Source organism: Mastigoproctus giganteus, chromosome 14 (assembly GCF_048544385.1).
Source record: "Mastigoproctus giganteus isolate SK-2022 chromosome 14, ASM4854438v1, whole genome shotgun sequence".
Lineage (NCBI taxonomy): Eukaryota > Metazoa > Arthropoda > Arachnida > Uropygi > Thelyphonidae > Mastigoproctus > Mastigoproctus giganteus.
This window is the reverse complement of record NC_143588.1, coordinates 102,295,970-102,313,272: the sequence shown is the minus strand read 5'-3', so window position 1 is coordinate 102,313,272 and position 17,303 is coordinate 102,295,970. Positions and strand designations below refer to the sequence as shown.

Sequence of the window (17,303 nt, the reverse complement as noted above, 5' to 3'; positions counted from 1 at the left end):
CAGTAGCTTTCGGAACTCGTGTCCCTTCGTCAACTGACAAATTTGAATACATTACAAGCAAAGTGTGGCACGTTACTCATTCGTCATTGTTGTAGCACGGACGTGTGCTGCCTTGCGCCAGTGATCATCCATCAATAAAACGGTTGTCTCCAGGATTGGATGTATACGCATGCCTTTCTGGCGATTTAATGCCTTAGGGTTGTTCATTATGTTTAGTGACTCTAGCCATAGGCGGTGGCGAAAGTGTCGCGCGTGGTCCACTATCTCAAAGTCGCGCTTGGGGTCAAGATCGTGGTTGGTAGCCCAAAAATGTTCTGCAAGCGCTGACTGGTCAGTTTCGGCAAGCCGGATTGCTCTGTCGTGTTCCGTGAGGCGATCCTGGAGACGTCTCGATGTCTCACCTACGTAGCAACTGTTACAGGCCCTACAGGTGATACGGTACACTACATTGCTGCGTAAGACAGGTGTGACAGGGGTCTTCACACTGGAGACAAGTGAACGTAGGTTCCTACCTGGTAATTGTACACATTTGATGTTGTAACTTCTCAGGATCTTCGAGATACGACCTGACACTCCTGGATAGTACGGAATGTAGGCGGATGATATGCCGACTTGCTTCGGAGGTCTTGGGTTGGAAGTAAGTTCTTGTGCCTGTAACAAGCATCTGTTTAGTACATGGGATGGATAACCGCATCTGGTTAGGTCCGCCTTCACACGGGAGATCTCGTTACGTCTAATTGTGTCGGTGCTGGAATGGCTCCAGGCCCTGGAGAACAGGGTGCGGGCAGTGCTATTGAGATGGCTTGGAGCGTGGCCGGACCCATAGTTGGTGAATTGACCACACCACATGGGTTTGCGGTATACTGAGGTCTCTAGATGTGGGCCTACGCGATGCACTAGCACGTCCAGAAACGGGAGCGAACCGTCCACCTCTGATTCTACGGTAAACTTGATGAAATTGGATAGAGAGTTGAGGTATTCTAGTAGTACGGTTTCAGAACCACGTGGTATTATGGTAAAAATATCGTCGACATATCTACACCACGTTGTAATAGGTGTAGGTGGGTTCTGGTGTATCTGCTTCTCCAGATCTTCCATGGCGATGTTAGCTACTACGGAACTGACAGGGGCACCCATAGGTAACACTGATTATAGTGTGCTGCTGTGGGATTTACTCAAAGATGTAACTACAATCAGGGGGTAAAGGGAAGGGCTTTTGCTTTCGTAAAGGTGACTACAGTGATCTCAGACACTTTAAATTGTATAAACAATGGGACCAAGTGATGATGTTACCAACAGCAAATTCTAAATGGGATGCATTCAAGGAGGTAATCTTATAAAGTACTAGGTTTTTGTTCCAACTAAGGCCTAGTTGAATATCAGATGAACAAAGGAGGCTTGTAGCAGAGAAGAAAAGTGCATGGGATGCATATAAACTAACAAGTGACACAGAAGCCTATGGTAGATAAAAGCTGGTCAGTAATCAAGTCACAAAGGAGTTTAGACAGGCAAAGGTAGATTATGAGAAATCCTTGACAAAAGATGCAAAGAAAAACAGCAAAGAGTTCTTTAGTTCTATAAATTCTGGAAGGAAGAGGATGAATCAGATTGGTCCATTTGATATCGATGGTTCGACCGTTGATGATCCTGCTCAGGTAGCTGATAAACTGAATAAGTATTTCACATCTACATTCACACATGAGGAGATATTCAGGGAGGGGAATGCCAGAAGTTTATCAAACTCTGGCAGGGAGCTAAATGATTTTGTAATAACTGAGAACAATGTGGAGAAAAAATTGTTGAAAGTTAAACATAAGAAAAGTACCTGGGGTGGATAAGATCTATCCAGTTATATTAAAGAAGGTGGCAAAGGAAATATGCAAACCCTTAGCCATAATTATGAAAGCCTCTTTGGACTCAGGGAAGGTCTCCATGGACAGGAGATGTGCAAATATGTCCCCAATTCACAAAAGATGACACAAGTATTTACAGATACCTATTAGTTTAACTTCTGTTTGCGGAAATTAATGGAGTCTCTGGTTAAAGAAGTAATGCAGGACCATCAACAAGACTGCAGTTATAGTTCAGACACAGCATGGTTTTGTTAAGGGAAAGTCTTGTCTGACCAATTGTATTGTATACTATGATGCAGTCACAAGGAACTGGATGCAAAAAATAAATTTGATATCATATACTTGGATTTTAGGAATGCTTTTGATACTGTTGCACATGGAAGATTACTGTATAAACTGGAGCAGTATGACATTAAGGACAAATTGCTGCTATGGATAATGGGATGGTTGAGTAGGAGAAGACAGATAGTGGTAATCAATGGACACTGCTCTTCATGGACTAATGTTATTAGTGGAGTCACCCAGGGTTCGGTGTTAGGCCCATTGTTGTTTCCTGAATTTATTAATGGTATTGATGAAGGTATATATCAGATTTCATGTCCAAGTTTGCAGACGATATGAAGGATGTCGGGGTTGTTAATGACACTAATGACATTATGCTACTCAATAGGATCTAGAAAAATTGAGCAGGTAACTGAATTATAACATTGACAAATGTAAAGCACTGAATATGGGTAGTGGTAACCCAAGAGAAACGTACCAATTGTGGTACTACACTCAGGGAAGTGGAGAATGAAAAAGACCTGGGGCAATTGTGCAGTCAGCTATGAAGTTCTCTGAGCAGTACAGATGGGCTTCCAGAGCAGGTCATGGAGTCTTGTCAATGATATACAGGAATTTTTCTATAGGGTTAAGGAGGTGATTATCCCCTTGTATAAGGCAATGGTCATCCACACACCTTGATTACTATGTACAGGTCTGAAGGCCTCATTTTAGGAAGGACGTAGAGCTGCTGAAACGAGTACAGAGAAGGGCAATGAAATTTGTGAATGGAAGAAAGGGTTGCTCTTATGAAGAAAGGCTTAAGCTCTGCACATTGCAGTGTCTGGAGACTAGGCACCTGTGGGTGGATCTGACTGAGGTGGATTAAGGCCTTGAATAGTTTGAACAAGCTCAATGCCGATGGGATTCTTCCTCTTGCCCAGATTAATCACCTGAGGGACATAAATTCCAACTGAGGAAAGACAGTTCTAGAATAGATGTGTGGAAATTTGCCTTTAGCCAGAGGGTAGTTGATTGCTTGAACAAACTTCCATCTGTCACTGTGGAAGTTCACAGCTTAAATAAATTCAAGGCAGAAATAGACAAACATTTGGAATGAATGAATGGGTGAAATGGGAAGATTTTTTTTTTTTTTTTTTTTTTAATTTGGCTGATGCTGTAAAGCTTGCTTGCTTTCTTGCATCAGCCAAATGCTGAAATACACTGTACTCATATACACTGGTGTTCAAAGAAAGTGCATCAGCACTCTCCACTCTTTCGCTCATAGACATTCCATTTCTGCCATATGCCTTTTCTATAGATAGTTCCACTGGCACTCCTTTTCTGAGGAATTTCACATTTCTAACTCATTTTCGCGATGGCATGTTACATTAATGACTAGCATTATAAATAGAAATATAAACAAAAGATATTTATTAATAGTTAAGGCAAAGCTAAGTAATATTCAATAGGTGCTATCAAAATAATCCAAAATGAGCATTTGCAACCTTTATACAACAGTTTTGGTAAACACAACAATTATGGCTGAAATGTTATCAGAAGCCCTCAATTTGCTTCACTTTGTCATTTTAAATGGAAAACAAAATGAAAAGTTCACCAGGTGCAAACTAATATTTAGTTGAACTGCCTCTGGCCCTGATGACAGCAGCACACCGTCGAGGCATTGACAAGGTCAATTTCTGAAAATAATCAACTGATAGTTCGTGATTCCAAACACAAATTATGGCTTCCTGAAGTTCATGAAGGATCTTTGGTTCCTTTCTGGCAACTGCAGATTCCACACGATGCCAACAGTTCTCTATAGGATTTAGATACGTGCTGTTTCCTGGCCAGCTAAGAGTTGTAATGGACCATTCTTCCAACCATTTTTTCACCTGTAACAAATGTAAACACATTACTGTTGAACCACTATTGTAGAAATGAAGCTAAAGTAACTACAGAAGTGGCTGCTTAGACTTTTCGCCCGATGGCAAGGAGCAGCAGGGGCGTCCTGAAAGATGCAGTTACTTGGCAGGTTGAAATGGTCTCTAATGGTAGGCAGAAATTTGCCTTCCAATATAGCCAGGTGTCCATTGGCAATTACGGAACCTTTTATAAACTGCATGTGACCTACTCCCTGATACGAAATGCATCTCCATATCATTTGGCTGGTAGGGAATTTCACTGTAGACACCATACAGTCTGGATGGTATTCTTCATCATGTCTACGGCGAATCATTTTTCTACCATCAGAGCCATGCAGGTTGAATTTCTTCTCATCTGAGAAAATAACTGACTTTCACTGCTCGGGGGTTCATTTGACATGCTCCTTACACCAAATTAATCAGGCCTTTTTCATTTTTTGTGTGAGGAGGGGCTTCTTCTTAGAATGACGGGCTACAAGTCCATTTTTGAAGAAGCGTCCTCTGACTGTTACTGCACAGCTCAGACAAAAAAGCTTTATGGTTTTTAAGGCATGAGCGTTTCAAAACGTAGTCCTGTTTTGGCATAGAGACTCATTGGCATTTGGGTTCCTTTTTTCCTATCAGCAGAACCAGTATTCTTGAGTTTGGAAAGAAATCTAGTCACTGTCGACTGGTTACAAGACACACTATAAGCAATATGACGAGAAGAACATCCATCCTCACGTAAAAGCAACAATAGCCTGTTTCTTCATTGCGTCAACTGCACGTAACTCGCCATCCTGACACAAGCAAGGAATGACTGCAACTCTTGTAGAGTGTGCTTATATAGCTGAAAGTAACAGCTGATGCAATATTACATCATCACCTACATGTGTCAATCTTATCTGATGCAATCTTTAAGAAATATTGCCATATATGTACGTTATTCAGACGACAATTACAATTTAAAGGATGATGCACTTTGAACACCAGTGTATGTCTATTAATGGTAATGCTAAAGCCTGGATATTTGTGGCCAGCATTTTGAACAGTTAATGCATTAGATTCGATTATTTTTGTATGTAATTATGACTAATATTTGCAATATACATATTTTTTTTAATCTGTTTTATTTAGACCTACAGCCCTGTAATATTCTAAATTCATTTTAAATCATTCAAAGGTGATATCTTGAAAACAGGAAGAAATTGGATATATGTTCGTATAGGTTTTACCTTAGAACACATTATTATATTATTACAGATCTTGCCTGAGACGCCCTGTATATTATATGCATATTAATAACATGTTCATTCATTTATTATATTACTGTATTTATAATAATTACTATAATATTTAATTTTTACCAAACATTGCAAGTTGAAGAATATTTTAATATTTAGAAATAAATAAATTGAGTTAGGTTGATTTTCATGCTTTTTTTTTCCAGTCAATGCTTTAAATTATTCTATTTACTTTATGAAATATTTTTTATTTTATTTTAAAAATTATTCTATTAATTGGCTTGAAAATTTAATAGAATATGATTAAAAACAATAAAAATACTGGTATATGATTAAATTTCATAAATGATGTGATCATCAGCCATTTTCAATCCACTGCAGGATGAAGGCCTCTCCAGCAACTTTCCAGTTACTTCTGTTTTGTGCAATGGCAATCCATTTACTACTCACGAACTCATGAATTTCATCTTTCCACCTCCATCACTGTCTTCCAGGTTTTCGTCTAGCTCCTCTTGGGTACCATTCTGTTATTCCCTTAGTCTATCTGTCATCATGTCTTCGAGCTATGTGTCCTGCCCAAGACCATTTTAGTTCTTTAGTTTTGATAAGAATGTCCTTTACTTGATTTTGCTGCATAATCCATGTGTTTCTCTTCTTATCTAACAGTCTGATTCCCAATATAATTCGTTCCATTCTTTGCTGTGTAGTTCTCAGCTTCTCTTCCATTCTTTTGGTGAGGGCCCAAGTTTCACTTCCATAAGTCATGGTGAGTAGTATACATTGGTTCATTATTTTACCTTTCAGACGAATTGGGATATTGCTCCTCAGTATGTGACTATATTTCCTGAATGCTATCCATCCAAAATTTATTCTTCTCTTGACTTCCAGCCATTTATCATTATTATAGCTGATGACTTGTCCCAGTTAAGTATATGACTCCACCTTTTCAATTACTGCTCCTTCAATCATTATATCCTTTTCTATGGCATACTTGTTCATCATTACTTTTGTTTTAGCCATATTCATCTTTAGTCCAAAATCCTTACTAACTGTGCATAACTGATTAAGATTTTCCTCTAATTCTTTGGGATCGTGGCTTATGACCACAATGTCATCTGCAAATCGTAAATAGTTTAGGTACTCTCCATTCACATTGACTCCTTTCTGCGACCAGTCTAATCTTCTGAAAGCTTCCTCAAGGGCAGCAGTAAACAGCTTCGGAGATATTGTGTCTCCTTGTTGAACTCCTTTCTCAATTTTAAATTTACTACTGTCTTTGTCTAGTCTAATAAAGAAGGTAGCATTCTCATATATTTTCTTCAAAATTATAATATATGGGATATCTATGCCTTGTCTTTCCAGTGGATTATGAAAAGGTATTTGACTCCATACAGCAGTGCCTGCTGTATGGAGTCAAATGCCTTTTCATAGTCCACAAATGCCAGGCATAATAGTGTTTTATATTCATTTGCTTTCTCCATTAGCTGTGTGTTCCATAGTTGAGAATGTGAAGTTGTTCCATAGTTGAGAATCCTGTTATAAAGCCAGCTTGCTCTTTTGGTTGATTCTCATCAAGTATTCTTTCTAATCTGTTAGTAATGACCCTTGTGAACAACTGTAGATGTGGAATAACAAGCTAATTGGTCTATAATTTCCAATTTCTGATTTATCTCCTTTCTTATGCAGCAAAACTATGATTACATTATTCCACTCCTTAGGTGTCACACCTTTTCTAATGCATTTTGTGAAGAGTCTTGCCAGTTTTTGTGCCATGTCTTATTATTATTATTATTTTGCTTTTCAGGAGCATTAGCAACTAAGGCCATATTGCTCCGAGGATATGCGGTGGTCATTCCCTAACCTTTCCGCATCCTCCGTATTTGGTGGTCACGGGCTCGAAACCCCGGTCTAATCATGAAGCGTGTGCTACGCACTGCTGCTCCTGCCCACCTGGCTACTGAGGCGCCTTGTGCCATGTCTCTTCCTCCCAATTTTAACAATTCTACAGTAACTTCATCTTCCCCTGGAGCTTTCTGATTCTTCATTTTCGTCAATGCATGTTCTACCGCATCAGGAAGGATATTATGTATGTTATATGTATTACTAATTTGCAATCCATCTTCCCCACTGCTGGCATCATTCCCTCACTCTTTGTGTAATTCTCTATAGTAGTCTTCTGCTATCTGAATTATGCCTTCTCTGCTATTTATAAGTACACCATCACTATTCTTCAGTTTCAGTATCATTTGTCTTTCTGTATTTCTGCTGATTTTAGAAATCAGCAGAAATACAGAAAGACATTTAAGAAATCAGCAGCTCATGGCTGCTGATTTAATGTTCTCCCTTAATGCTTGTTCTACTTTTCTTGTGTTAAATCGTCTTATGTCCTCTCTGAGTCTCTTTCTAATGGCTTTGCATAACTCAGTATACTCAATTTTCTCTTTGTCAGTGTTTATCTTGCTCTTCATTTGCCGTCTTTGGTTCATTATGACAAGTGTTGCTTGACTAATTTTTTCTTCTTTGGATTTCTTTTTACCTATAGGTTTCTTGGGCTTTATCACTTTCAGAAAGTTGTAATATTCCTTGTCCATACCTTGGTGGTGAGCAGTCTGCAGAAGCTCAAACTTGTTCTTAAGTTCCAGTACATACTGCTTTTTTTCCTCTTCTGTTATCTCAAAGACCTTTATATTATTTACTCGAGTCAGTTTTTTCCTTTCTTTTCTTATATCTATATCAAGTGTGCATCTTACCATTCTGATTGCTTCCAACATTTACCTTGTTCAGGATGGTAACATTAGGACAGTGATGTCATAAAAACATAATATATAAATTAAAATATCAAATCCTTTCACAATCTATAACGATTCTTTAAAAATACTCAAAATTTATTTAAATACAAAATTCTCTACAATAAATACAATATTTAAAAACAGAAGCATTTTTTGTAAGAGATTGTTAAAAATAGCATTTAGAAGTTCATTTATTCACTGTTACCATTATATCAGTCTTCCAAATGGCTAAATACCATGGTCCCACAGATAAGATAATATCTTTAAAAAACGGAGACTGTTGAACTGCTATAATGTGATCGCCATGCACTCTGCCAAATAATTTTGGAGGTTGAGCTGAAATACAAATATCTTACAGTTATTTTTTTAAGTGAAACAAGATAAAATCAGGGCATTTAATATGTTATAAGCATTTACTTAGTGAATCAAGGAATTTCAGTACTACAAAGTTTTTTTTTTTTTTTTTAATTTAAGATAACCTTACTATTCTAAAATGAATGAATGAAAAAAACAAATTTTCTTAAATAATAAAGTATAAGTAATTAAAAATTACATAATATTAAATAAGAGATTTAGTTTTATTATAGATTTTTAAATTTATTTTTTTCTTACATGTGCTTGATAATTATCAGATGGGTTCAATAAAGCCAACTTAAACAACAGACTGAATATGTAAATGCACACTTAGTACGTAAATATAGAAGAATACATAAAATATGCATGATACAGCATATATATTAATGCATAAAATATTTTCTATTTCACTTCTTTGGTTAGATTTCTTCACCTTATCTGATCAAATATCTTGTACATGTAGAAAAAAATATATTAAAAAATCTAGAATAAGAATAAATCCCTATATGATCACCAATAATGCTCTGATGGCTTTGCCAGCTGAGCCACTGCAAAGCACTATTGGTGTGAGAAGCGTTTTAATTACAATCCATGACCCAATGTTGAAATATTGGATTGTGCCCATGATCCTGCCATCTCTCGTGGTTGTAGGCTCTCCATATAGCTGTGGCGGATCCCACCATTAATTGTAATGCTGGGACCTGCATACATCCTATTATGGAGGCCGTTATTATACATCATAATGAAAAAATATATCATAGCAACAGGGCCTGCAGGCGCTGCACCATTTTCACAGAGTCTGACAGTAAACATCTCTCCTTCCTTCCTCCCTTTCTCTTCCTTCTTTTCTTTTGCCACACATAATCCACACTTATTTGTTAACACGTGCACAAGCCTCTATATAATATAAGAACTTATTGTCATATATCTTGTTTAATTTGGCAAAGAGGCACATCACCTTCAAAGCTCTTTGATATGTTTTATTGTTTACAAATAATTTATTTTTCATCATATATCTATTGATTGTATATTTAAATTCAATTCAGTTTAATTGTATATAGTATTTTAATTTATTTTAATATTTCCATGTATTTTAATTAATTTATATATTTCAATAAACTTAACTGGTTTGTTGGTTTAAGCAGTATTTATTTTAATAAGAATACAATCATTAACTGTATTCAGCAGTCAGATGGGCTTGAACCCCGATCAATTCCAATGCATATGCAACTGCACTCCCACTTTTGACCAATCAGCTACATTAGCAAAGGTCCAAAACAATTTAAAATGAATATGTTATGTTCCATGTACTACACTACCCAAGCTTTTTATCTCAGTCATCTAGTTAGTCTACTAGACTAACTAGCTTTCATGGAACAGCAACTGTTTCAAGGAAGTTAGCTTTTACTTAAAATACGAACTGAAACCAAAAGAAATGTTAGGACTGGAGTAGAAATTAATCACTGTGAACTGAACTAGCTTCAAACAGGAACAGTATCCTAACAGTGAGGTAATTTTCCTTGGTGATTTTAATGTTCACAACTCCAGCTGGCTTCCATTTTATAGTCACACCGACCCAGCTGGTCAAGATGCTGAGGCTTTTGCAATTACTAATGACCTAGCACAGATTGTTCATTTACCTACAAGAATACCAGACAATCCTAATCATACAGCCAACATGCTTGATCTTTTTTTCACAAACAACCCGTCTAAGTACATGGTTGAAGTGAGAGGTCCTTTAGGCACTTCAGATCACAACTTGGTGATTGTCTCTTCTCCAATGGAGCCTTTATCTCATGGCTATTCCCAACCTCCTATTGTTTGGCATTACAAGAAAGAAGAAGAAATTTCTTTTCTTCTTCTTTTCCTTGGTCGGATTACTGTTTCAAAACTTCTGATGTCAACATTTGCTCAGATCGTGTCAGTAAAATTATTCTAGCAGGAATGGAATCCTGCAAGAATAATTTTAAAATCTGAACTTTAAAATCTCGTCCTTCATCTAAACCTTGGTTTTCCAATAAATGTGCTAAGGCTGTTCAAGAGAAGAATGTTGCATATCGTAATTGGCTTGTTTCTAATTCTTCAGTTTCATTTTCTGCCTACACCAAAGCTTGCAACAATTGTAAAGCAGTTATTAATCAGTCCAACTAGAGTTTGAACAGGCTAAGAGTAGAAAACTTGCTTCTTGCACTAATGATAGCCGAGCATTCTGGTCTTTTGCCAAAGCTATTGGCCACAACTTTTGCCCATCTCTGCTCCCACCTCTGTCCAAACCAGATGGTTCTGCTGTCACTTCAGCCAAGGATAAAGCTGACCTGCAAGCATCCCATTTTTCTTCCAACTCATGTATTAATGATCTTGGTAAAACACCTCCTACCATTCCCAACACGCTCCATTCAATGCCTCTTGTGGTCTTCCGTCAAAAGGATGTCAGAAGGATTTTGACGAATCTTGATGCTAAGAAAGCTCCAGGTCCTGATGGTATTTCTCCACTTGTTCTCAAAACGTGTGCTCCTGAACTTACTCCTATTCTTTGCCGCCTTTTTTCACTTTCTTATTCCAAAGGTGTTTTTCCTTTTGCTTGGAAATTTGCTCATATCCAGCCAGTTCCTAAAAAGTATGACAAATCCCTCCCATCCAATTACTTCTACTCTTTCTGAAGTAATGGAGAAATCAATTAACTGCCAACTCTTAAACTACCTAGAAACCTTCCGTCTGATCAACAAGCGCCAGTATGGATTCCGTCAGTGTCGATCCACTGGTGATATTCTGGCTTATGTTACCCATTTATGGACTAATTCAATGGAAAGGTTCGGTGAAACACAAGTAGTTGCTCTTGACATCTCAAAGGCTTTCGATCGTGTTTGGCCTAAAGGTCTTCTAAACAAGCTTCCATCTCATGGTTTGCCAACTGTTTTTAGTAATTGGTTATCCAGTTTTCTCTCTGATTGCTCACTGAGGGTGATGGTAGATGGCTCTCTGACTTCTAACTTCTCCACTAATGCCGGTGTCCTCCAAGGTTCAGTTCTTACCCCCACTCTTTTCGTCTGGTATATTAATGACCATCTTCTATTGACTAGAAATCCTATCCATAGTTTTGCTGATGATAGCACACTGCATTCTACTTTCCACTTTGAGAAACCTTGCCCTGCTCAATCAGCTTCAATTTCTCGAAAATCTGCTAGCAATTCCTTAAATGCCGATCTTCAGGTAATTCCCCAGTGGGGCAAAGAGAACTTAGTTGATTTCAACCATTCTAAAACTCAGTCTAGAAAACTGCAAAAAGGATTCTTCTGCTCCTATGCTTATTTTTAGTGACACTCCAATTTCTAAGCAAAATGATATATCTCTTTTGGGGATTACCCTGACTTCTAATCTCTCTTGGCACAAGCACATTACAAATATTGCTTCCTCTGCATCCAAAAAACTTGATTTTCTCTTTCACTCTCAGCATTACTTTTCTTCCAAACAGCTGCTCACTCTATATAAATCACAAATCTGCCCTGCCATCGAATATTGTTTCCACATCTGGGGTGGTGTCTCCAAAACCTTTCTCAGGCGTCTTGATTCCATTCAGAAGAGGGCAGTTAGGTTAATTAATGATTCATCTCTAACAGAGTATCTCCACTCGCTATCTCATACACATACTGTTTCTGCTGCATGCCTCTTCTACAGATACTTCCATGTGCACTGTTCTTCTGAATTGGCTTCTATAATTCCCACTCTCTCTTTCAAAACAGTCTGAACACGTACCGCCACCAGCCAACATCCATTTACTGTCCAACTTCAAACTCACAGAACCAACTTTTCATCTTCCTCGTTTATTCATTCAACTGTCTTTTCTGGAACAACCTTCCTTCATACGTATTTCCTGAAAATTACAGTCTACAGAAGTTCAAGTCCAATGTCAACAAATATCTTCTTTTGTCTTCTCAACCTCTAACCCAAGCACGGTACTAAGTACTATAGGTTCTAATACCTCTCGTGTTTGAGGTTTACATAAAAAAAAAAAAAAGTATCCATATCCATAAACTTTGCTGGAGTTGACTGGTATCTTGTGACATTCAGATCACTAACATCTGTAAATAATCTGAACAAAAGTGCAAATAATGAGGTACAGCAACTAGGGCTAGTCCTTAGGAGGGATGCAAGAGGTGCAATGCACCCAGGACCTGGACTGAAAAGGGTCTCCTTCAATTCCAACAAAGGCCCCTTCAACCCAGGCAAGGAGAAACCCTCTGCTATCCTTTATCCCTCACATTAATTCTCACACCCAGTCCCCCGAGCTCCAGGATTCGCTATGATAATGCCGACCAATTGGGAAGCATTAAGGATATCACAGCTCTTGGGAACTATTTATGGGTGTAGATGGAAATGATATTATTTCTGGCAAGTTATTGAAATTTGAAAACTAAATAGCATAAAACCATCTTAACTTCATAAATACAGTACAAATCAAAATTCAGGATACTTAAAAAAGTTAATAAAACACTATTTATTTACATTTATATGATATACAAACATATATATAAATAAATTAATTAATTAATAATCATAAATAAACAAAATGATATAAACATATAAGAAACAAAAAACCAAACTGGTTGATATTGTCTTATGTGGTGATTTCAAGATGATTGTGGTCAATATTGACTGACTTGTGGTTCATACTGTACACAATATCTGCATAAAACTATTCTTTTATAAATTATATATAAATTGTGTATCAGGTTATACCCATTTTATTTATTTTGTAATTCCAGCAATTTAAAAAAAATGGGGAATGAAATTGTGGTTTCTGCCTTCTATTTTTTCTGTTTCCTCAAAAAATTTAAATAAAAAGTTCCAGTTTTAAGTTGAACATTATTCATATATTTAATATATTAATTCAACCACTTTGCTATTTAGAGCAAAGTGGTTGAATTAACAAGTTTTTTTTAATTAAAAGGTTTTTTTTTAATTAAAATATATACTCACGTACAGGTTTTCCAGTTTCATCTTTGGTAAATTTCCAATTTCCACAGATTACTTTTCCATCCTATGGGTTTTAAATAATAATAAAGCCAGGTTGATTTAAAGAATAAATGTATAATAATACACAGATATAATTAAGTTAATTTTAATCATGCTCATTTCCAAAATTAAAGGAATTTTTTTTGGAATTATTTTTCACATGGAATAAACTTTAAATGCCAAATTTATTCTGTATATCTTGCAATTCAAAATTTATGCGAATGTTGCCAAATTTCTTTTCTAAATATCAAAATTAATTTATTATATATATATTTCTCCAAAACTATTCTAAAACATGTAGCTGCAATATGCTTGATAAAATAATTGATATTAAAACAGCATGTAGTCTTTACATTGGAAGAACTGCTACAGCATGTTACCTAACAATTTTGAATGGAGAGTAACAAAGATGCAGACTTATAAATCATGGACCTAAATAGAAATAACTGGCACTGACCATGTTTTGGAACAATCTTCCTGTTTATGTATTTTCTGAAAATTACAACTTACAGAAATTCAACTTCAACAGCAACAAGTATCTTCTCGGCACTGGAATACTAAAGACATAACTCAAGTTAAGATAGAAGCAACCATATTTAGGCACCAGCTCTCAAGAGCAGCTGTTGTTGTTGTTGTTATTTGGATTTTAGGAGCATTAGCAACTAAGGCCATATTGCTCCGAAGATATGCGGTGGTCATTCCCTGACCTTTCCGCATCCTCCGTATTTGGTGGTTGCGGGCTCGAACCCCGGTCTAATCAAGAAGCGTGTGCTACGCACTGCCTCAAGAGCAGCAAAATGAATAGCACCAATGAGATCTTTTCAAGGCAGCAATATTGAATAGTATCACTGGGATCTTTTCACAGCAAAAAATGAATTCATTATGCTGGAAATTTTTTAACTAGTGGAGAAGGATGGCATTTTCTTGTGTGCATTCGAGTGCTTCAAAGTCTAGACACAGCCCTAACAATATTTTCCAATAACCTCTCATGTTTGGGATTACCATTATAAAAAAAAAATCAGTAGAAAGGAGAACAGGATAATGAACATTTAAAAAAAAAAGTTAAGCTATAAATTTAACCTAATAAATCAGTTAAATGCTGCTGTGGTTAATATACATGAAAAAAAAAAGTTAATGTATGCAGTGCATTATATTTCAGCCACATTAGCAAATAATGTGGCTAATGTGGATAGCCTACATGATATGTATGAAAAAAATAATAATTTTTGGATTTACAAATCTTTGGCTGGCCCTACAAATCTTTCTAAAAGGCACAGATATAAAATTTCATGAAACCCCATCTACTGGAGTCAAGTTATTACATAAAGACAAAAGAAAAAAAAAACAATTTAATAATAATTGCAATTTCTATTGGTCTGAATTTAATGAAATTTAGAATGGCTTGATAAATCTTTTTGAAAGGGCCAAATATAAAGTTTCATGAAAATCCATCTGCTGGGAGTCAAGTTGTTATGTGTAGATAGACAGATGAACATGATGAATACAATAGGCACACGACGCATCTATGCTAATGTTCGGTAAGAAAACAATAGAATTCGAAGAAAAAATGTTTAAAAACTACATAAAAATTATGTTCATTTTAACGTTAAATTTTACTGTTACATGAGATACATTAATGGATTAGATTTGCATAATCAATAACTGCCCAAATAATGTAGAAGTTATAGACATGCGCATATGGAAATATACTCATAAATGAAATAATACCGAAAAATAAACAGGAACAAATACACAAGCATTTCAGCACTTAGACTCGCATCTCATTTCAGCACTTAGACTCGCATCTCATTTCAGCATCTCGACTAAATCAGAACTTTCCTGGCCTTCAAAGTTTCAAACTTGTGAATGACTTCATCGAAATCAATGGCTCTCGCTAACTCACTTTCAATTGATAATATCGCAAGATCGGAAAGCCTTGACTGTCCCATGGTAGATTGCAAATAGTTCTTTATAAGTTTCAGCTTCAAAAATCTCCTCTCACATGAAGCCACAGACACACAGATTGTCAGAAATAATTTTAGGCTTAATGAAAGGGTTGGGAGAGATTCTATGAAGATCCATTCAGCTATGAATGTCAAAACGTCTAATATTGCCCAATATTTGGCTTCTTTCAGATCAATCTCTGCTGCTTTCAGGTGCCTTCTCAGCCTTGGTATTTCTATTAAAAGCGCAATCTCAGATACCACATCATAGAAAGTGGTCAGTTTTGGAATGGACACCTTCAGTGGCAGATATGAGACTCTTCACTTGAACAGCCTCAAACATGGTTGCTACTTCCTTGATGGCTCTTGATCTGATCTGGAGTTCAGAATGAAAGTGATCAATGCACTCAAGCATCATCCTCTTATTTTCTTCTTGCAGAGTAAGTCCAGCCTCGCTTGCTTGTTCCCTTGCCATCCTCTTCTTGAACCTGGCTCTTCTCTCTACTGCAATTCCATATTCATCTGATTTTAAAAGCACCTGTTCAATTGCATGCTCCAATAGGTGACTGCGCTCCTCATGCAAAAAAAGTCTCAGTGCCTCTAGCTTTGCCATCACCTTGTCGAGAGTTAAGCCTTTAGTCTGCAGGTACTGCTGTGTAAGATTAACTTCCTGAAGTACATCACACCAGAAGTACAGGCAGCACAGAAAAGTGAAATCACAGACAGCAGGCAAAAGACCTTGTTCTGCACCTCCTATGTATCAAATTTTCATGTGGATCACAAAGAGCTTCAATTGCTGCCACAAACTCATCAAGCTTTTCTTTAATTGGCTTAACTGCAGCATGATGAGCACTCCAGTGTGTTGTTCACTGACACTCCAGTATGGTCAATTAACACATCCCATTGATGGGCAGGAGCATAAAAGAAAAAAAAAACATTGTCTCAAGATTTCCAAAAAATGTCACACACAATGCATTTTCAGCAAAAGAGTACTGACCACACAAGTTAAGCAAATGGTCCACACATCATTAAAAATAGCTTTCTTGTTCTTTCCATTAAGAATAGCTTGTATACCTCAATGGATTCCAGCAATAGTGGTAGCATTATTGTAACCTTGAGCGCAGCACATCATTATGTCCATCACAGTCCATCACTTTCCAGATTTTTAAGAATGTCAGAACTGAGGTCAGTAGCATTTTTTTCCCTTTAAAGGGAAAAATCCTAGAAATACTCCTTTCATTTCAACTTTCCTATTGTTGATTTTTACATATCTGTTCACCACCAGACATCTGGTCAGTATGTGATGTCAGGTGTGTTGTCGAACATGATCCCAAAGTACTTCACAAACTTTATGTCCATGACAAACATCTCACATGATTTTCCAGAGCACTTATAAACTTATTCTGAGTTTTTGGTGCAAGATAAGAGACTGATACTTTAAGTTTACATGTGCTCCGCTTTAATCTCATTAGGTGCTTTTTCAGAACTGGATCATATTTTGAAAGCATCTCAACCATCTCAAGAAAGTTCCCTTTATTCAATGAAGATTTGTCTTCCTTGTGGTGATGGAATGCCAGATTCTGCTTGGCAAGAAACAATGTGATATCAAGCAATCTGTGCAAGATGTCCCTCCACGTTTTCTTCTCCATTTCCATCAAAGCAATTGTTTTGGCGTCAATGGTTTTGTGCAGCCTAAGTCTGCTGCCAATGTTTTCCACTTTTCAAGGCAATGTAGGTGCTCCTTGAATGTCTCATGGTTATGTACTTTCGGGATCAGTTCCCACCACATCTGAAACCCAGTCACAAATTTGGATGTCATATCTGTAGCACTAACGGAAAACAGTCGGCAGCAAAAACAGTATAAATTCTCGCTGACGAGTGAGTAAACCATCCATGAGCACAGAATTTTCTTTTTTCTTGCCATTTGGCATCATCTTGTAAA

The 17,303-nt window shown here is 36.9% G+C and overlaps 1 protein-coding gene across 1 annotated transcript in view; it reads right to left on the bottom strand.

Annotated features, from left to right (window-relative positions):
- LOC150075453 (dynein axonemal intermediate chain 3-like) overlaps positions 1 to 17,303 on the bottom strand; it is a 69,143-nt gene that overhangs the window by 39,851 nt on the left and 11,989 nt on the right. The window contains exons 2-3 of the mRNA XM_090388909.1: positions 13,383 to 13,443; positions 8,257 to 8,387 (exon numbers count right to left, since the gene is read on the bottom strand). Coding sequence (XP_090245035.1) covers positions 8,257 to 8,259 — 3 coding nt within the window. The 5' untranslated portion in view covers positions 8,260 to 8,387; positions 13,383 to 13,443. The remainder of the gene's footprint in view (positions 1 to 8,256; positions 8,388 to 13,382; positions 13,444 to 17,303) is intronic.